This window comes from Lithobates pipiens, unplaced genomic scaffold (genome assembly GCF_037356315.1).
Source record: "Lithobates pipiens isolate NorthernLeopardFrog02 unplaced genomic scaffold, aLitPip1_a1.2 Scaffold_8, whole genome shotgun sequence".
NCBI lineage: Eukaryota > Metazoa > Chordata > Amphibia > Anura > Ranidae > Lithobates > Lithobates pipiens.
In genome coordinates, this window is record NW_027507903.1 from 348,815,077 (window position 1) to 348,836,824 (window position 21,748).

Consider the following 21,748-nt stretch of genomic DNA (forward strand, 5'->3'; position numbering starts at 1 on the left):
CAGATAAGAATAAGTGCTATATATCTCTGCAAAACATAGTCGTTTTAAATAAGATCATGCTTAAACTACCATGGTTAACAAAACTGGAGTAAAAGTAAAGAGATAGCATGAATGATGTCATATGTTTTTCCTGGGACATATAATTCAGATTAACACTGTGCTTGCTGCTGCTAACAGCTCTCCTCTCTGCTGCCCCCCCTATCTCTCTGGAACACGTGGTTCAAAGGAATGTGGAAGGATGTTCACAGGCTAACTGGGATAACCAGAGGGAGACAACTGAAAGCAATCAGATAAGTGCTGTATACCTCTCCAAGTATTAGTGTTCCTAAATATTAGCATGTCTAAATCACCAAGGGTAAAGAAAGGCCTGTAACAGCAGTAAAGGGACAGCCTGATGGATGATACATATTCTCTCTGGGACATATAAATATTGTACTTGCTGCTGGGACCATCTGTAAACAGATACTAGATACAGAGAAACCAGGCTTTAAACGTGTCAGAGGAACTGTATGATTATAATATATGCATTGTAAGTGGGCAGCATGATATCAGACTTCTCCCTCTGTCCTCTCACCCACTTGGAAGCAGTATAACAGTAGCCTAACAGAACACGGAGGGTGATTTGTAGGACGAACCAAGGAAGATAAACAAGTGTAACAGATAAGTGCTTTATATTTCTGCAAAACATAGCTGTCTTAAAGAAAATCCTGCTTAAACTTCTACTGGAGTAAGAGTAAAAAGAAAGCATGAAAGAGGATATACACCTTACCTCTGATATATAATCTAGACTAACACTGTGCCAGCTACTGAGATTATCTGTAAACAGAATATAAAATATAAGATACTAAGTAGGAATGAGGGCAACGCCCAGGGTAAATGTATGAACAGTACTAACCATATTGAAAGTGGTGAATGGGAGAGAAACAAGCATGCTACTTGACATATACGTTTAAATGCTGAATGAAAGAACATCTCCTTAGCTGCTAATTTCTCAGAAAATTTATCTGGATCTTTAAATGCAACGATAAGAGGATAATATAAGGTAATCCCCTTGAAAGAATCGCATGGCACTCTTGTAGGCTCACTAAAAATCGCTTAAAATCGCATATTCTCTAACATTTGAGTAGCGGTGTGACTCGGTTGAGTAACACTGATACAGTTTGCGGGAAACTACTTGAAGGACATCATACACATGGAAAGCGATTATATTTTCCAATTTCTTTTTTTTCTTCTCTTCCTCTTTTTTTTTTCTTTCCCTCCCAAGGAGCTCAGTAGGAAGTTCTCAGAGTAAACATAAATATATTAGTGCATATGTCCCTATAGAATTAGATGACCTGCGAACATAGAGGTAAAACACCAGGAGAGGCACAACAGCGGGGGAAACCCCCTATTAACCTATAAATGAGATATTATGGTATGTGACCTATAGGTGTACACTAAGGAAACTGGGACGGAGGACACTATTGCGTAATAGACAAAGCTGATTGGGGCACCACATATTTTTATATTGGACCCTCTCTCTCTGTCTTCAAAAAGAAAAAAAAAAAAAAAGGGGAAACAATAAATGTTTAAGACAGAAATCATTTGCTTCTAACTGACCACAAATTGGGAGGAGAAACTTTTATAGAAGTACAACGGCTGACAGACTCCGGGTGGAAAATCGCTTGACTACATTCAAGGGGTCTTACCCTAGCAGATATATTTAAGGTGCTGATCGGAGGGAAATCTCCGAGGTAAAACCACCAGCCGTGGAAAGTGGACGTGTGGAGATCAGCAAACTGGGGAGACGACCACGTGAAACAAAAAAAAGCAAAATGAGTAGAGCCTCAAAACAAACTGCTAAGGGGGGCCTTAAGACTCCAAAAAATTCCACCACGGAAAGCACCATAAAACAATATATGACTCAAGGAGCTAGCCCAAGAGGAGGAGGGAAGGAAAAAGGACCCCCAAATCATGGGAAAAATAGGGTGGCGGAAAAAACAGTAGAGGAGACCCCAGACCAATCTAGAGACGAACTGACAATGGAGAGCGAATTGGAACTAAGTAAAAATGAAGATCATAGGATGGATGATCTGGGAATAACAAAAGGGGCCATGAGGGAGATGCTCCAAAAATTGGAGAACTCTATCAGAACAGATATTAGTATGTTAAGAAGTGACTTGGGGCATATGCTAACGAGAGTGGAAGCCGTGGAAGAAAGAACGGAGAGCCAAGAACAACAGTTAAACAAAGCACAGTCGCAAGTCAATTTAATCTTTCGGAATCAGAGAAGAATTTTTTATCGACTCGAAGACCAGGAAAATAGAAATAGAAGACTAAATCTGAGAATAAGAAATGTCCCAGAGAACAAGAAAGAAGATTTAAGGGAGGTTTTGAAAGACATATTTCGCCCCATATTGGGAAATGCAGAGGAGGCATTCCCTATGTTAGAAAGGGTGCACCGGGTCGGGAGGATAGGATCTGAAGAGACAGGAAGTGGTAGACCCCGTGATATCATCGTAAGGTTTGAACACTATGAGGATAAAGCGGAGATCTGGAGGAAATTAAGGGGAAACCCCCCATTAAAATATGTGGAAACAGAAATGCAAATCTTCCCGGACCTAGCATATGAGACCCTAGCCAGAAGACGTCTTCTGAAACCTCTCTTGGAACAGTTGAAAGCTCGGAATATTAGATACAGATGGGGCTTCCCGGCTTGCTTGTTGGCATTTAAGGATGGAATAACAGCTAAATTAAGCTTCCCTGAAGAGTTAAGAGAATTCTGGGAAAAACTGGAGATTCAAACTCCAAGTCTACCCGGTTGGACAGATGAGCTTGAAGAAATATTTTAAAAGTCACTCAACCTAAATGTTAAAACAGAAGAGGAAGAGATAAAAATCTCGGGGGAGATGGGGGGGAGGGGCGGAGAGGGAAGGGGATGTACGATGTCTGATCGGTTGGGGGGGGCAGTCCCATTCCCCCCCTTATGAGGAGATACATCAAAGAAGGGAGGGAAAGGAGGCAATAGGCGAACCCCACCTTAGAGCATTAAGACTTAGAAATGGCCAGAGATTTGAGGCCAATTGATAAGTCGAGGGCCGCATGGTGGCCAAAACTAGGGGGGGGGGAGGGGGTGGGGAGGATGGGGAGGTGGGCGGGAGAGCGGGTTACGGGAGGGAAGGGGAGGGAGGAAGATGTCAGTAGTGAAACCCTGAGGGAAAGAAGAGGGGAAGGAAAGGAAAAAAGAAAACATGGTCAGGACAGAGAATATGGATAAAAAGAAATTGGAATTAAATTTCCTGTCTTATAATGTTAGGGGGCTCAACACAGCAAAAAAGAGGCATAAAATCCTGGTAGAATTAAAACAGCTAGAGGCAGATGTGATTTTTCTCCAGGAGACACATATAACACACACGTCAAGGAGTAGGCTTTACTCTAAAGACCACCCGAAATGGTACTATGGGGATACGATCTCAAAGAGGGCAAGAGGAGTAGCAATAGGATTCGGTAAAGATATTCGATTCACTGTAGAGGGAAGAGAAGCAGACCCAGAAGGAAGATATTTATTCCTGAAAGGAAAACTAGGGAATATTAGGTATACATTGGCTAACATTTACTCCCCAAATAAAAACCCTATAAATTTTTTGAGGGGAATACTGGCCAAAATACAAGAATTTAAAAGTGGCCATGTAGTTCTAATGGGAGATTTGAATCTCTGTCTAGACCCCGTACTTGATAGCACGTCCCGGGTACTGGGAAGGAATAGCACTCAATTAAAAAGGTTAATTCAAGATTTGAATAAAAACCAACTAGTAGATGTATGGAGGTCACAACACCCCAAAATAATGGACTATACATTCTTCTCCCCAGTACACGGGACGTACTCAAGGATTGATTATATTCTTGTGGAACACAGAGCCCTAGAGACGGTATTAGAAACAAGTATAGAAATAACTACACAGTCAGATCACGCGCCTCTAAAAATGAAAATGCAGATTCCCGGACAAAGTAAATGTTTCTCTAGGTGGCGACTAAACGACACGCTAATTCTCGATAAGGAGGGGGGGGAAGCAGTGAGTAAGGAATTAGAGAAGTACTTTCTGATGAATGAGACTGAAGGAATCTCTGGGCAGGCTCTGTGAGATGCCCATAAGGCGTATATTCGGGGGATCTTGATTGCACGAGGCTCGCAGAAAAAAAAAGAATACATAGAAAGGGGCAATAAACTCAGAGAGGAAATCCTTAGAATAGAACAACAACATAAAAAGGGACTTGCAAATAAAAAGTTATATCAAAAATTAATGTCCAGGAGAGAAGAACTACGTGGGTTAATGGAACAAGAAACTAAAAAATATTATAATCAACTTAATAAAGTGAGGTATCAAGAAGAAAACAAACCCACTAAATATCTAGCTAGGATGCTTCAAAAGAAAAAAGCTATGAACTACATAGAGAAAATTCAAACAGAAACCGGGGACATGGTATACTCTTCAAAAGAAATAGCCGAATCATTCAAAACATACTACGGGAAATTATATGCGGTAAAAAACAACTTGATAAATAAAGAAGGTAAACTAAAAGAAATTGATAAATATTTAAATAAGGCGAGACTCCCCAGGATCAGTGAAATTGATAAAGAATATTTAGAAAACCCCATAACGGAAGCAGAAATAAATGAGGCATTAGCGGAATCAGCCCCTGGGAAAAGCCCGGGACCAGACGGTCTGACAATTAGTTACTATAAGAGGTTTAAGAATATTCTAGTACCGAAACTCTGTAAATATATGAACGGGATTGGGACAAAGTACGCCATGAGTAAAGAGGCGCTATCTGCCTCAATAACGATCATACGGAAAGAAGGAAAAGATGAGACCAAGTGCGCAAGTTACAGACCAATATCACTCCTAAATGAGGACACTAAACTGTTTGCTAAGGTATTAGCAAATAGAATGAAAAAAGTAATGAATATACTAGTACATCCGGATCAGACTGGGTTTATCCCCGGGAGAGAGGGAAAGGACAATGGGGTGAGAACCTTATTGATTCTATCTCAAAGGAAGAAGACGGAACCCCCGGCGCTACTATTATCAACAGATGCCCAAAAGGCCTTTGATAGAGTCGATTGGGGATTTATGTTCCAGACAATGGATAAAATGGGCATCGGCCCTAGGATGGCCAAATGGATTAAAATGATGTATGATCACCCGACAGCGACTGTAAACATCAACGGGTTGCCCTCCTCTTCCTTTGAGATGGAAAATGGGACCAGACAGGGATGCCCACTGTCTCCTCTTCTCTTTGTGCTCTCATTGGAACCCCTACTCGCGACAATCAGAAACAACCCGGAAATAAGCGGAATTAAGGCAGGGCAAGAGGAACATAAACTTGCAGCATATGCAGACGACGTGTTGTTCTATATAAGCAATCCGGTAGATTCTCTGCCCAAGATAACAAAGGCCCTGGATGAGTACGGGAAACTATCAAACTTCAAAATCAACCAAACAAAATCTGAAATCCTCAATATAAATGTAGGTGTGATGGAAGTACAACTAATCCAAGAACAAAGTAAATTTAAATGGACAAAAGATTTGAAATACCTGGGAGTAAAACTGGCAAACACTCTGGATAAGATATACCAATTAAATTTTATCCCTTTATTAAATGAAATAAAAACTGAACTCAGAAGAGCAAGTAATAGACCGATCTCGTGGATAGGTCGAATAAATGTGTTTAAAATGTTTATTCTTCCAAAAATTGTATATAAATTCCAGATGTTGCCAGTTGAAATTCCACCCAGCTATTTCAAAAAATTAAAATCAATAATGAGTAAATATATATGGAATAATAAAAAACCTAGGATCTCCCATGGAGTATTAAAACAAGAAAAAGGGAGGGGAGGATTAGCGGTCCCTGATTTACAGTATTACTATCAGGCGGTAGTTCTATCAAGAATAGTCGATTGGGTAAAAGGGAAAAAAAAAGAGGAAAAAAGATGGGTTAATTTAGAATATATATACAGTAAAGCACAATTAAATAAGATAATATGGAACCCCCCAAAATACAGGGCACTAGATATAGACACAAATAAGATAACACAGATTGCACTGAAGATATGGGATAAGGAGTATAAAAGATTAAATGGACACTATAATTCACCACTGATAACTTTAAAAGACAATGAATATTTCCCACCGGGTAGAGGGGTGATAGGAGGGAACTGGATAAGATTAGAGGGGTCACAAATAAAAGATATAACAAAAAAAGGGAAACTTCTTTCACATGAAGAGTTAGTGCACATGGGATTTATGAGAAGGGATAGGTGGCGATATCTCCAGCTGACCCGTTTCATAGAAAAACTACCCCAGCCGATTAGATCTGAAGAGGATTTGACAGGGTTGGAACAACTTTGTACGGCTGACAGAGCAAAGGGTATAATATCAAAGCTATATGGGCTATTGATGCGGACCAGCTGGAAAGATACGCCGCCATATATAAACAAATGGGAAAGGGAATTGGGATCACAAAAAGGTAAAGAAATAATAAATAAAATATTGAAAATGACCCACTGCTCGGCAAGGGATAATAAAACAGCTGAGATGAACTACAAACTTATCTCCCGATGGTATAACACCCCGGATAAGGTATCTAAATACCAGCAAGGCGGGACCGCCAAGTGTTGGCGGGGCTGTGGAAAAACAGGTACCATGACACATATTTGGTGGGAGTGTGCCAAAATTAAACTATATTGGGAAAAGATCCTCCAAATGATCAAGGAAATAACTCAAACAGCATTGAAACCAGACCCCTGGATAGTACTCTTTCATGGCACGGAGGGTGGGGTTAAACAATATCAGGACACAATCATCCCGCATCTATTAAACGCTGCGAAAAAACTGATCCCTAAAAAATGGCGAGAGGTAGAGTGTCCAACAATATGGGAGTGGGTAGATGCGGTAGAAGAAATATACAATATGGAAAGCCTGTGTCTGAGAGAAGAAGAGGAAAGGGTAATATTTCTAAAAAAAATGGAGAGGTTGGAAACAATTTAAGCGAGACTGGAGTTTCTCCGCACAATTAAGACCATAAAGACCAGGATATTAGGAGCAGGGATACTACTGACAAGGGGATAGGGGAGGGTAGTATAACTTTAATATAATTTTAGTGAAATAATGGGAGTAAGATATAAGAATAGTTTTAAGAACATGAAATAAAAGTTGTATAAATATTTTACATTTAATTATACAAGTAAGTAACAAGAAAACAGCCACAATGATGTGAGGATTAATTCCAAGAGACAACAATGAACGTCAAGTTGATTTATAGTCTCAGGTAAAGATTCGCTGATGTGGCAATACAAAAAAAAATAAATAAAAAAAAAAGAAACCGATGTTTGAGAACATCAGGGAAATTCCCTTGTTGACTCTTTCTCAGAAAGTGGTCTTCCTAGTGGCCATTACATCGGCCAAGAGGGTCTCGGAGCTGGCGGCCTTTCCTTGCAAGTAGCCCTTTCTTGTTACCCACAGGGATAAGGTGGTGTTGCGTCTGCAACCTTCTTTTCTACCGTAGGTGGTTTCGGCTTTTTACCTCAATGAAGACCTCGTATTACCATCTCTGTGTCCTAAACCAACACACCCTAAGGAGGTGGCCCTCCATTCCCTGGAAGTGGTCCGGGCTCTAAGGGTATATCTGTCTGCCATGGCTCCCTTCCGGAAGTCAGATTCTCTGTTCGTTTTGGTAGCTTTTCCGAAAAAAGGGTTGGCTGTCTCGACGTCCACCATTTCCAGGTGGATCAGACAGATCGTGGTCCAGGCTTATGCCTTGAAGAGACAGATGCCCCCCTTTCTTGTCACGGCCCATTCCACCAAGGCAATTGGGACTTCTTGGGCTTTCCGACATCAAGCGTCAGTTGCTCAAGTGTGTAAGGCGACGACTTGGTCATCTGTTCACGCTTTTACAAAGTTCTACAAGATGTAAGCGCATCTTCTGATGCTTGCTTTGGCCACAAAGTTTTGCAGGCAGCCGTGTGATGTTGCAATTTTAGACTTTTTCTTCTGTTAAGAGAAAAGTTAGGTTAAAGGGGTTGTAAAGTCAGATGTTTTTTTTTTTATTATTATTATTTTTTTTTTTTACCTAATGCATTAAGATAAAAAAAACCTTCTGTGTGCAGCAGCCCTCCTCAGCCCCTAATGCTTACCTGAGCTCCATCTCTATCCAGAAATGTGCACGAGTGCCTCAGCTGCCCTGATTGGCTGAGACAAAGCAGCGATGCCAGTGTGGGGGCACTTGACAGGAGCGAGGGGCAAGGAGCACCAAAGCGGGACTTGGAGGCTCCAGGCTGCTCTGTGCAAAACCATTTTATAGAACAGGTAAGTATAACATGTTTGTTATTTGCAAAGGGAAAAAAAATTGACTTTAGCATCACTTTAATCTGAGACTCCATTCAAATAATAGGTCTGGATGAAATTTCAAGGGCTTTTAAAAAACCCTCCATGACTAAGCCTTGTGGGTGGGGCAAAACATGTTGGGGGCATTGCCCTTGGTAGAGTTAAGCTAAGGCTGCTATAACTTATTATATGCTGGGCTTGTATGGTGTGCGGTGACTGAGATTTTTTTCTATTTGTTCTGTGGAATACATTGAGTCAGGGCGGACTCCTAGCCTGACCTGCACTCAGTGGAACACACCGAATGGGGGACAGATAATGTTCTGATCATTGATCTTTCTATGAACATTCAACCACAGATCTAACCATGTATGCCCAGTATTACTGGTATTAAGTAGCCGACTTTTCTGTATTCATCTAAATGTCTTTTTTTATTGGCAAGCTGTTACATTTCTACATTGCTCTTTTTTAAGCCGCGTACACACGGGCGGATTGTATGGCCTACTTAGTCCGTCATACAATCTGACGGACAGTCCGTCCTACTTTCGAATGAACGGACTTGACCACACACGGATGCACAAACAGTCCGTCGAAAGCTTGCGCGATGACGTGTACAGCACGTACGACGGGACTAGAAATAGGAAGTCCAATACACAGCAATGCAACCTTTCGCCGTGTAAATCCTTTCTGAGCATGCGCCATTCTTAGTCCGTCGAACTAGCCTACTGACGAGCGGATTGTCCGCTGAAACCAAAGTATGACGGACAGTATTTAGAAAAATCCGAAATACTTAATACGCCAGACTGCACACTGAAAAAGTCCGCTGAAGCCCACACACGAGCGGACTGACTAAGTAGGCCATACAGTCCGCCCGTGTGTACGCGGCTTTAGAATGCTATTTACACTGCACTACACCTCCAGATTATACATATGTTGTGTGAGTTTGTCATTTTGTATTTTTTATCCTTGTTTACATTGAAGCCCAGCTCCAGCCAAAACTATTTATTTTATTTTTTTCCCCTGTTGGTAGAGGAAGTGATTGGAAATCTTCCTAATGGGGACACAGCCTGAAACAAAGTAAAATTTTGACTAAAATGAGGAAGAATTGAAACATTTGTCAGATGGTTATAACGGTTTATGGCTTCCTGCAAGGACCACTCATCTCAGTACTTGTCCTGACGTTACAGACTATAAGGCAGGGATATGCAATTAGCGGACCTCCAGCTGTTGCAAAACTACCATCATGCCTCTGCCTCTTGGTGTCGTGCTTGTGGCTGTCAGAGTCTTGCTATGCCTCATGGGACTTGTAGTTCTGCAACAGCTGGAGATCCGCTAATTGCATATCCCTGCTATAAGGGACAGGTATGGCAAAATCCCCTCAAAGGGTCAAGGACAGCAATAGAAAGTTGACAGTCATTTCCTTTTTCAAAGTCTATCCGTTTAAAAAAAAAAAAAGAGAGAAAAAAAAATGTTGGTGAGAGTTGGGCTTTAATTTGCATTGAGTTACCGAAGATGTTTAACTTTGCATCACCTTTCACAATATATCTTTTACAGGATGATTATATCTGTAGGATACTTTGGATTATCACTAAATACTCCTAATCTGCATGGTGACCCTTACTTAAATTGTTTCCTGTCTGCTATCATTGAAGTCCCTGCATATGTTATAGCATGGGTGCTGCTCCGAAGCTTCTCTCGCAGATACTCCACGTCAAGCACACTGTTTCTTGGAGGTGTGGTTCTTCTTTTAATCCAGCTTGTGCCTCAAGGTAAGATGTGCTTAGTATTTTAAATTTTACATTATTTGCCAATATTATAATCTTTTTTTTTAAATGCAATAATTTATTACATTATTTTTAATCAGTAATGGTTCTGTAGCATTGAAGCCCTGTTTAAGGCAGGTTTCTGGAAGACTTCTTTAGGTTAAATGAGAACTCAAGGCTAATATGGCCAGGTGATGTGTTCATCTGTCTTGTCTCCATGCCATTTCAACAATTTGGCTCATCTATCAGTCTTGCAATGAGCACTTTAATCAGTGACTATGATAGATGGCCACATTAACCATCAAGAAGACAAGGACAGTGGACCACAGTGTGATTACACAGGGTCTTGTTTGGTCTTGCATAATAAAGCATGCAAGGTTGTTCTGGGGCCTATCCTGGAAAGAAACTTAGAGTGGAAGTCCAGGCTATTGTTATACAAGATTTTTATTATTATACAAGATTTATATAGCGACAATAGTTTGAGCAACATTTTACAAGATGAGGACAGACAGTACAGTTACAATACAATTTGATACAGGGGGAATCAAGTTACGCAAAAGGTAATAACCGTGGGGGATGATCTGATGGAGAAAATAAAAGTAAATTTGTAGGGGCAGAATAGGCTTCTCTGAAGAGAAGGGTTTTCAGGGATCATCTAAAAGCAAACGGAGTAGGATATTGTCAGGCAAATTGAGGTAGGGAGTTCCAGAAGATGGGAGAGGATCGGGAAAAATCCCGGAGGTGAGCATGGGAGGAGGTGACAAGGGAACTAGAGAGCAGGAGGTCTTGAGAGGAACGTAGATTGATTTTTTTTTTTTTCTGGTATTTTGAGACTAAGTGATGTAGTTGGTGGCAGAGTTGTGGATAGCTTTGCAAGTTGTTAGTATTCTGAATTTAATTTGTTGGGTGAGTGGAAGCTAGTGGGGGGATTGGCAGAGAGAGGTGGCAGAAACTGAACGGTTGGTAAGGTGGATAAGTATGGCAGCAGCATTCATGATGCACTGAAGGGAGGATAGCCTATGTAAATGTAATCCTGTGAGGAGGGAGTTGCAGTAGTCGAGGCGGGAGATGACCAGGGAGTGAACTAGGAGCTTTGTGGTTAGAACAAACTAAGCTTAAAAGGGCTCCCACCCACCTTCTAACAACAGTACTAACTACCTTGTAGAAGGAAGATGCTTATACTTACCTATTCTCGGTGCACTGTGAGCGAGTCATGTGATCCCCCAGCAGCTGGCTTCAGGGTTGAGGAGGGACAACTAACAGATACCCCATAGTAAGCCTATCGGTGACGGCACCTCCAAGGCAGTTCATCTGTTGCTGGTACACTCTCCCTTGAAGCTGGCCTTTGGAAAGATCATTTGACCGGACATGAAGGCCCTGCGAATAGGTAAGTATAAGCAGCTTCCTTTTACGGGGTAGTTTGTATAGGAGTTAGGTGGGTAGGAGCCATTTTAAGCTTAGTTAATTCTAGCCTGGACTTCTACTTTAAAGCTGAACTACGGGTAGCTATAAAAGACACAAATGAATGTAGCAGCTCTGTATTTATAAATAAATCTTTATTTGTATATTATTTATTGTTCATTGCCGAACATAGGAATTTATAAATTTAGGAATTTATTTAAAGTGATTTTAAAGCTAAAAAATAAACATGTAATACTTGCCCCCACTGTGCAGCTTATTTTACACAGAGTGGCCCCAAACACCTTCTCCTGGGGTCCCCTGGCGGCTCTTGTGGCTCCTCCCCACATCATATAACCCCCTAGGAGAAATGCTCTCCCGGGGGGTTACCTTGCGGGCACACTCCCGTGTCCATCATTCGGCGTCCATAGCCTTCATATGTATGACTCTGCCCCGCCCCTCGGCGCCCATGTCATTGAATTTGATTGAGAGCAGTGGGAGCCAATGGCTGCACTACTGCCAAGCTATCCAATCGAGAGCCTTGGCAGAGGGACAGCGCGTCTCCACTGGTTGATATTCCAGGGCTCAGGTAAGTAAAACGGGGGTGGGGGGGTGGACGCCTCTCACTGCCAGGTGTTTTTTCACCTTAATGCATAGGATGCATTAAGGTGAAAAAACACAAGGGTTTACAACCCCTTTAAATACTGCAGCCTAAAGGAGGTTTGGACACTGTTAATACGAAATTGTAAGCTAGCCACCATATAACCTCTCCTCTACCCAGTATGACTTTAAGACTTAAGATTCCTACCAACACAGTTGCTTGGGCTGGTATATAGCATCTCTCCGGATTGTTTTTTTCCTCAGTACCAACTATACCCTGACCCCGCTGAACTGGACAGGATGTACTGTGTTGTCTGCAGAGTCCTTTCCAGCTTCAGAGCAAAGCCCTAGGTGCAAATTTCTTGTCTGACTATCTTTGAAGACTCACTTTACAAGTACGGCTGGTTAAACTAAAGCACAGTTACCTCTTTGTAACACCATTGGGCACCTTTTTTAAATTACCCACCACTGCTGGTTCACTATGCTAAGGGTTATGGCTGAGAGACTGAACACTGATGTAATCCACTGGCTGGAGCAATGCGTGTTCCGTTCTATGTTTACAACATTGGACACACAGAGAGTGGCTGAGGAGTGAGCCTGCACGAGTGCCTCCATTGCAAGTGGTTTGCTATAGGGGCACTTGGCGGGGGGGAGGAGACAGGAGACCTGGCAGGGGACCAGAGAATAGAAGGATCAGGTCTGCTCTGTGCAAAATTGCACAGAGCAGGTTAGTATGACATGTTTGTTATTTAAAAGAAAAATGTACATTTGCAGTCACTATCCAGGCTACAGTGTAGAATAATTCATCTCCCTCAAAACTGTCTGTACATGTCCAATGAATTATTCAGATTCTTCATGCTTTCCATTGGGTAATCAACCTCCAAAAGGCTGCCCTCCAGTCTTTTCTTTGTATGGATACTTGGGCCTCTTCCTAGCCATGATCCAGGATAAAAATTTTCTTCCAGCAAACAAGTTCCTCTTCCTAAGGTTTAATGCTCGGATGTTGGGATCCAAAAGTCCGTCTCCTTAGCTTGATGGATTGCAAATCCAGCCTTGGAAAAGGGAAAGCCATTTCCCACTTATGGAAGATTATGACAACAGATGCCAGCCTCACAGGCTGGGATAGAGTGTTCCAGTTTTTCATAGTTCAATGAATGTACTATTAGATTGTAAGCTCTTATAAGCAGGGCTTTCTTAACCCTCTTGTATTTTATCTAAATCCTGTATAATATTAATAATAATTGTGGGCCTGATGAATATCAAGTGCTGGAAATCTTGTTCATACTAACCAAACAGAACTTGGATTTTAGTGCACATAAGAAAGATTGTGCGATTGTAGTGACTTTGCTTTCAGTATAGAGAATAACCATTGTATGCTTCATTGCAGAGTTGAACATCTTATCCATTGTACTGGTCATGCTTGGCAAATTTGGTATAACAGCAGCCTTCTCCATGGTATACGTGTATACTGCTGAGCTCTACCCTACAGTAGTAAGGAACATGGGAATTGGGGCCAGTTCTATGGCATCCAGATTGGGCAGCATTCTATCCCCTTATTTTGTTTACCTTGGTAAGATTTGTTCCAATAAATACTTTTAGGTGCTAACTTGACATTTGTTTTTATCCACCTAGCCAGTTGTGAATCTGTTATGTAACCATCCAATGCAAAAAAAAGTCAGCCAAGAGGTGATGGGATTATGATACGAGTTTAAACAAGATAGTGAGAGGGCAAGAAACATTTGACTAGCCCACTGGCTTCGGTTAGGCTGCTTACAACAGGCAAGGCTACCCTACTGTGGGTAGTCCAGCAGGTTACCAGGAAAAGACATTCATAAATGGAAGGAGAGCCAGACCAAAAAATAAAAGTCCAAATTAATTTATTGATGTTGTGTTAAAAGACAGCCTGGTTGTCTTTTAACCCAATTTTAGTTCTGGCTTTTCCATATACTGTATTTTTGTTAATTCAAACAGTAGGCATTAGACAAAGTAATTTGCAATGGCCCGCACCTCCATAGTTAAAAAAATAAAATAAAAATACAAATTCACTTTGCTGTTTTAAAGAAGTATCACAGCATTTATAAAATTTTCATTAAATCCCCAAGGGAGCCAAGCGCATGTAGTACTTGGTCCCATTCTGATCTATCCAGTGAAAGCTAAGCAGCATAGTTGGGCAGTTTGCCCCCTACTCCTGACTATGCTGATTGCAGGAAATAAATACAGTTTATAATTAGATGTGAGTGATCACACTGATCTCTGACAGCTGTGGTGCTGGTGTAAGCAAGGTCTGAATGCAAGTTATTGGGGGAAATGTTTCCCCATTTTATAACAGAAACACATTGTTACGTGTCTCCATGTGCTATTTCACCTTGGGTCACTTTTTACTATACTGTATATAGCCTAAAGGTGCAAGACGAAATTTGTGAAATACTTGTTTGAAATTGTGGATTTATGGAATCTAGAACAGTTGGGATCTCTTGCAGTCAAATTATAAAAGTGACCAGCCTGGCTAAAAGTAGTAATATGGGATTGTGACGTGACATGTCTGACCTTGATTTATTTTATTTACTTTCTTAGGTGCCTATGATAGACATCTTCCTTTTGTCCTGATGGGCAGTCTAACAGTTCTTGTTGGGATTTTTTCCCTCTTCCTCCCAGAGACAAATGGCATGCCTTTGCCGGATACTATTGAGGAGATGCTCAGAGTGAAAGGGTATGTCTGTTTGTATGACTGCGGCACATTTAGCCCCAAATACCTGTGCTCTGTTCAGTTGGTGGCAAAATACAATTGAATTGCCTATGTTCAAACGCATATTTAACTTCATAGACCGTTTTCTAAATTAACAAAGTGAAATATGTGACTTGTAATACAGTTAAAATGTTCCTACTCTTTATTCAACCCTGCTTATTATAATTTGTGTACACTGCAACGGTTTTATCTGTTAGATATATATTTCCTTATATTTTACAATCACATGATTGTGAAATGCCTTTCACACTGAGGCATTTTTCAGGTGCTTTAGTGCTAAAAATAGAGCCTGGAAAGCACCTGAAAAAAGCCTCATCTGCAATCCCAGTGTGAAAGCCTGAGTGCTTTCACACTGGGGCGCTGCACTGGCAGGACGTAAAAAAAAGTCCTGCAAGCAGCTTCCTTGGGGCACTTTAGAAGTGGTTTATACACCGCTCCTAAAGCGCCTCTTCCCATTGAAATCAATAGGTAGCACTGCCAAAGCTCCTCGACAGTGGCACTTTGCGGGCACTTTTTAACATTTATTTGGCCGCTAGCGGGAGTAAAAAGTGCCCGAAAAGCGCCACAAAAACTACAGTAAAGCGCCGCTAAAACTAGCGGCACTTTACCGCCAATGCCCGAGTGCTAGCAGTGTGAAAGGGCTCCAAGTTAACCACTTCAGCCCCAGAAGAATTTACCCCCTTCCTGACCAAAGCACTTTTTGCGATTTGGCACTGCATCGCTTTAGCTGACAAGTGCACAGTCCTGCAACATTGTACCCAAACAAAATTGACGTCCTTTTTTCCCACAAATAGAGCATTCTTTTGGTGGTATTTGATCGCCTCTGCGGTCTTTATTTTTTGCGCTATAAACAAAAAAAGCGTAAATTTTGAAAAAACGCATTATTTTTTACTTTTTGCTATAATAAACATTCCCCAAAAATATATTTAAAAAAACATATTTTTGGTAAAAAATCGCAATAAGCATATATTGATTGGTTTGCGCAAAAGTTATAGCATTTTTTTTTTTACTAGTAATGGCGGCGATCTGCCACATTATGGTGGGCACATCAGACTATTTTGACACATTTTTGGAACCACTGGCATTAATACAGCAATCAGTGTGATTAAAAATGCATTGATTTGTGTAAAAATGTCACTGGCAGTGAAGGGGTTAACAATAGGGGTGTGTTTTGCTAGCGTCTATCTAGCAAGGTTACTTTGTGGTATAAGCAAGGAAGCTGAGACTTCTGCAGTGTTTAAATGTGCTTTTACTATACAAAGATGTTGTACATACAAAACTATTACAAATGGAATACAATACAAGGCTGACAGATATCTATAACAAGCAAAATGCCCAGCAAATGAACAGCCTACGGTCTATAACAGTACAAATACACTTAAAAGTTACTTTGGTTACTGTATGTTCGTGATCTCCATTGACAACGATTCTCCTGGAGACCAGGCACGTTCTTGTATTCTTGTTTGATGAGTGGCTTCTGATCTTAAAGCATGATGAGCCCCTTCTTATAGTCTCTACTGATCCTTTTTTTTTTGTACAAGTTTGTTGGCAATGGTTACAAACTTATTTCCATAACAACTGACTAACAGTCATTCTTTCAGTTTGAGAGACCCTCTTGTTTACTATAGCTATAGAGACAATAGCCTATTCAAACTGTCAGTTGAATACAACAATGGTCCCCATTGTATGCAACAGCATTTGTTTGAGAAATATCTACTCAAGCCAAAACCTGACAGTAATCTGATTTCTATGACCAACTACTATTGTTGTCCCATGTAATGTTATGTCTGATTAATATAAAAAATCATATTTTAACACAACACAAGCCGGTGAAGGGGCTGTCTAACCTGGAAGGGGATTCTAACTGAAGGGGGAGGGACTAACTACAGGAAGTGACAGATTGTGGTTCCTAGCTAATAGGAACACACGATCTGCCACTCCTGTCATAACAGAACAGAGAAGTGTGTGTTTTACACACACTCCTCCCTGTTCTGTGTCTCCTGGTCACGATCACTCGTGGCCAGCGGTCATCGCGGTTACTGATATCTAGTCTGAACAATTACTCCAATATAGTTGCCAATCCAATATTTATGACAAATGTTATTTCTTAGACAGGGCTAAAAAGTTATTTTTATAATTTGCAAGTGTATTTCTTTCTAAGTATATTCAAGTAGACCTATTAGGATTTTAGCAGTTATTTATACTGTATAAGCTCTATCCACTAATGCTATCTGCAGTGTCCTATGAGGTATAGAGTCTCCCTTTGCTTTACCTCTAGCCCTCTTTTTTTTGGATTATGATCATACTTTACACCCCCCCCCCACACACACACGCACACCCACACCCACACCTCTGACCACTTTTACTTCAGGTCTGCACAACCCCCACAGTCTATCCATCCATGTATTCCTCCATCCACAAAAGCGACCTGGACAAAGGAATCTCCCCCACTGATACATTGTATTCTGACAGTGGGACTCTTTGCTGTCAAAATACACTGATCAGTGGGTGCAGCAGATTGACTGCAGCCACTGATCGACCAGTTTTCCAATATTCCTGTCTGACAAAAGTTGATCTACTGATCGACTTCTGTCAAACAGGGATGTCTACATAGGGGTCGAAATTTGGCCAGTTCATGCTGTACTGGTTGAATTTCGATCCATCTATGGCCAGCTTAAAGCAGGCCATACACTGTTCGAATTTCAGACGGTTCCTAACTGGCTGAACTGGCCAAGATTTGTTTAGTGGGTGGCCCTGTTGATTGCCCCCCTCAAGTGATCCCTCGATTGAAAAAAATCAAAGGAGCCAGGTAGAAAATAACAGCACCTAACACATTTTAGGGGAAAAAAACCTTCTTTTGTTAAGAAATAAGAGCTATCCAACAGTGTACCATGCAAACAACCCGGATTCTAAAACTAAGGGGGGTAACCATTATGATATCTAATAAAGTAGCGTGGAACTTCAGGGATTCTCTGACAGATGTAAATGGGAGATATCTGTTCATTAAGGGAACCATTGGGGGGCTGGAGTGACATTAGCAACATACTACGGCCCCAATGTACAGCAAGATGTTTTTGTAAAAAAAATTAGGAAAACTTATGGAGTTTATGGAGGGACAGTTGATCATAGGAGAAGATCTTAATGTTCACCCTATTCCCAATGAAGATACCTCCTCAGGGACATCATCAGTGTTGCTTAAAATAAGGGATCTGTAAAGCAATAGTAGATGCAAGATTGGTAGATATGTGGAGGATATTGCATCCTAAGGAAAAGGATTTAGGAATAGAGTGTATTCACAAATTTAAGTTTGCGGTTCTTCAACATATAAAACTACGGGGGAAAATGATCAGATGGATAGCAAGTATGTACAAAGGAACCACAGCTCAGGTCAAAGTAAACTGAGTAGTGTCACCTTCGTTTGCAATAACAAACGGGACAAGACAAGGGTGTCCATTGTCTCCTTTGTTCGCATTGATCCTCGAACCATTGTTGTGTAAAGTAGGGTTTAATAAGGACATCCGAGGAATAGCTATAGGAGGAATCCAAAACAAAGTGTATGCAGGTGATATGCTTTTTTCAGTGACCAACCCTGCAATTTCACTCCTGAATCTTTTTAGGGAGATTGAGCTATATAGTACATTATCTTTTTTTAAAATAAACGTTTCCAAGTCAGAGGCCTTGATGGTAGCAGTCCCTAAGGGAATGAGAAATCTAATTAAATAAAATTACAAATTTAGATTAGCGGACCAGTGTCTGAAGTATTTAGGGACCTATATCATGGATGATCCTAAAAAAATGTATGAATTACATTTCTTGCCAGTATTAAGCAGAGTGCGTGGACTAGTGGAGACATAGGCATAGGGGAATACATTCCTGGTTTGGAAGAATTAACATAATCAATATGACTATTTTACCAAAACTCCTATACCTCCTCCAGGTAGTCCCAATTTCACTACCAAGGGAATTTTTTAGACATATTCAAACATTATTTACCAAATTAATTTGGTCGTAAAAACAGCCAAGGATCAGGAGGACATTATTGTCATTACCTAAACAATATGGAGGGCTGGGAGTTACGGACATATATAAGTATTATCAGGCTGTACACCTGGGCCTTTTGTTGGACTAGCTTTGAACATGGAGAACTGAAAATTTGGCCTAAATTTGAGCAATTACAGTGTAGGGAGTTACTACATAGAGCACCTTAGTGCTATAGAAATCTGGCATTTAACACTAAATTACATCCCACACTAGGACCTACACTACAGATATGTTATAACCTGCTAGTTAAAAATAGACTATCCACACAGAATTCACCATTGGTCCCTATATTAGGTTACCCGCAGTTTATACCAGGGATACAGAAAGGACCTTTCGAGACACTGATCAAATGAGGAATATACCAAGCATCACATTTTATGCAATCAGGTAAATGGCCAACACTGAAGGAGCTGATGGATAAAAAAAAAAGGCCCTTTTCAATTAGATTTCTGGCAAGCAGCATAATTAGGGCACTTTCTGAGTACAGGGATACTGTAAAGGTCTTTGGACTGGGGTTTTATGCCATTTGAGAGGTTCTGTATGGAAAAAGAGCCTATTACGCATTCAGTTTCTAAACCATCAGATAATTTTCAGCTGCCTTTTTTTCAAAAATGGGAAATGGACTTGAAGGAGTTTTTTGGAGGATCAGAAAATTAATGTGATACAATCACAAGGAGGGGAAAGAAATTGGCCACAAATAGGGAAGGTAGGTGGAATAGTGAAAGATAGTAGTTAAATCTTCGACATGTCTTGGGATAGTGTCACCTTAGGATCAGGCATTTAAAACAGTATGGGGGTTGGAACGTAGAGGGAGATTACCCCCTTGTTTCCACCCTCTCAACCCTTCTTCTTTTTCAAACTTACTAACTCAGCTGGCCCTATTAAACAGATTAGATATCATTTTATGGAAGTTCAGATATAAAGAGAATAGAATATATTGATTTATTGTGGGTTATATGTATATTAAGGAATATATTGTTAATGGAAAGAGTGTTTACGCTTTTCTTTCCCTGTCATTGATTGAAATGGTAAAAAGAAAAAGAAAGAAATTCCAAAAAAGAAAATAACAGCACCTACATCCTTGCAGATGCAGCTCCTGTTAAGGTTTTTTAGACCGCTAGCACTAATGGAATAGTCTCAGGAGAAATTTGTCCATCCAGCGCAGTCCTCACTTCAGTTGGCTCCAGGTCAAGACATCAGCATCTTAATTGGTGGAAATTGTCAGTGAAGGCGCAAGGGTCTTCCACCGTGTATGCACAAGCCGCACTACACTTTTGAATGGCCCCACAATCTTCTGGGACTTGTGATGTGTCCCAGAAGGCTGCTGTGGAAGGAGGGGGGGCGAACTTCTGCACAAATCAGTGCAGCGATCTCTATAAGAACAATGAAAGATACAGTTCTTCTTTTCTCCAGCAGTCTTTCATTGCCTCTCAGTTATAAGTTGGAAACCAACACCAGGGTTTGTAATCTTTAGGTGTTTAAAGATACACACATACCGGTATGTCATAGCACTGCCGTGCTTGAGCAGGATAAGACTCACATTATGTTCTACAGTTCTACCATTCAGTAAATGGCCACACTTTTTTGATGGTACAAATCCTAGTTGGTTGTAACTCTTGATCATTTAGTAAACACAACTGATCCTGCTGTTCCTTCTTGACTAAAAGCAAAATGTAATTCAGTGAAACTTTATAAGCTAGGCAATATATACTATGGAAGATTGCAAAAAGGTGCAGCATCATGTTTATCCACAAACTATTTTTTTTTTTCAGGTTTAAGTACAAAAGAGGAATTCCTGTTTCAAAGAAGCAAAATGGAAGTATGAAAGTCCTTTCAAACACTGCATTATAGCAAGCAGTCTTCCTTCCTTACATGTATGGGATTGTTTATTTTATGAGTTGCTCTATGGATCTGCGCAGCCTTCTGTTGACTGTTATCCAACAAAAACTTTAAGAAACCAACACTATTGACAGTGCCTTCAACTCTCCAGAAGGTTCATGGTTTGGATTGTTTTCATAAGTCCCGTATAAAAGTCAAGATTTGGACCTATTATTTATTTGGCTGTCTTAGCATTAAGAATATGAATGAAACGCTGCTAGGGCTAAGCTATCAGTAGGTATACTTCCATGATCAGTTCAGTAATAAGACCATTATGTTCCTCTTGCACCTGGGAAAAAAGATCCACACAGTCAACCATGAGGAACATAAACAGTAGGGGGTGACTGCTTCAAACTTATGAATGTACAATGAATGCATTTTAATGACTACATTTTCATTGTGGTGGAAAGTATTTTTATATGATTAGAATGTGTGAAATGGTTTGTAACACGCCAATAACATATTGGAGCTCTGGTTTCAGTGTGGATATCTGGGATTTTTAGCGGGCAGAAGCATCCACCTGGATGTTTGAATCCTGTTAGTAACTGTATGGACATTTTGTACTGTTGATTTCAAGCAGGGCTCAAATTATCAAGATAAACCATCTGGCATAACCCCTAAATCCCATGGGTTTTTTTCTCCCTAAATCCCGGAGTATTTGGTAGTTCACCCTAATGTTTTTTATGTCATTGTTTGGGACAAATAGAACTTTAATTTGGTAGCAATTTTGGATGCATATATATTTTTCCTAGACTCTCATTCAAAAGAAATAGTGAAAATTGCATTTTCTGGACCTTTTTCTTTACTTTTTTTTTATCCCCAAATATGTATGTTAAAGTATAACCAAAAATGTTTGCCAATTCAAATATCACATCAGTGTGATTTTAATGTAACACAGCAGACTGGTGAAAGCCAAGGTAAACATTTGACTTTTACTTAAGAGAAATTTATTCCCCTTTTGA

The 21,748-nt window shown here is 40.5% G+C and overlaps 1 protein-coding gene across 1 annotated transcript in view; it reads left to right on the plus strand.

Moving 5' to 3' along the window:
• The window catches only part of LOC143963605 (organic cation/carnitine transporter 2-like), a 112,423-nt gene extending 91,463 nt beyond the window's left edge, over positions 1-20,960 (plus strand). Inside the window, exons 7-10 of the mRNA XM_077473286.1 lie at positions 9,915-10,129; positions 13,509-13,691; positions 14,696-14,831; positions 20,681-20,960. Coding sequence (XP_077329412.1) covers positions 9,915-10,129; positions 13,509-13,691; positions 14,696-14,831; positions 20,681-20,759 — 613 coding nt within the window. The 3' untranslated portion in view covers positions 20,760-20,960. The remainder of the gene's footprint in view (positions 1-9,914; positions 10,130-13,508; positions 13,692-14,695; positions 14,832-20,680) is intronic.
• Positions 20,961-21,748: the final 788 nt, after the last annotated feature.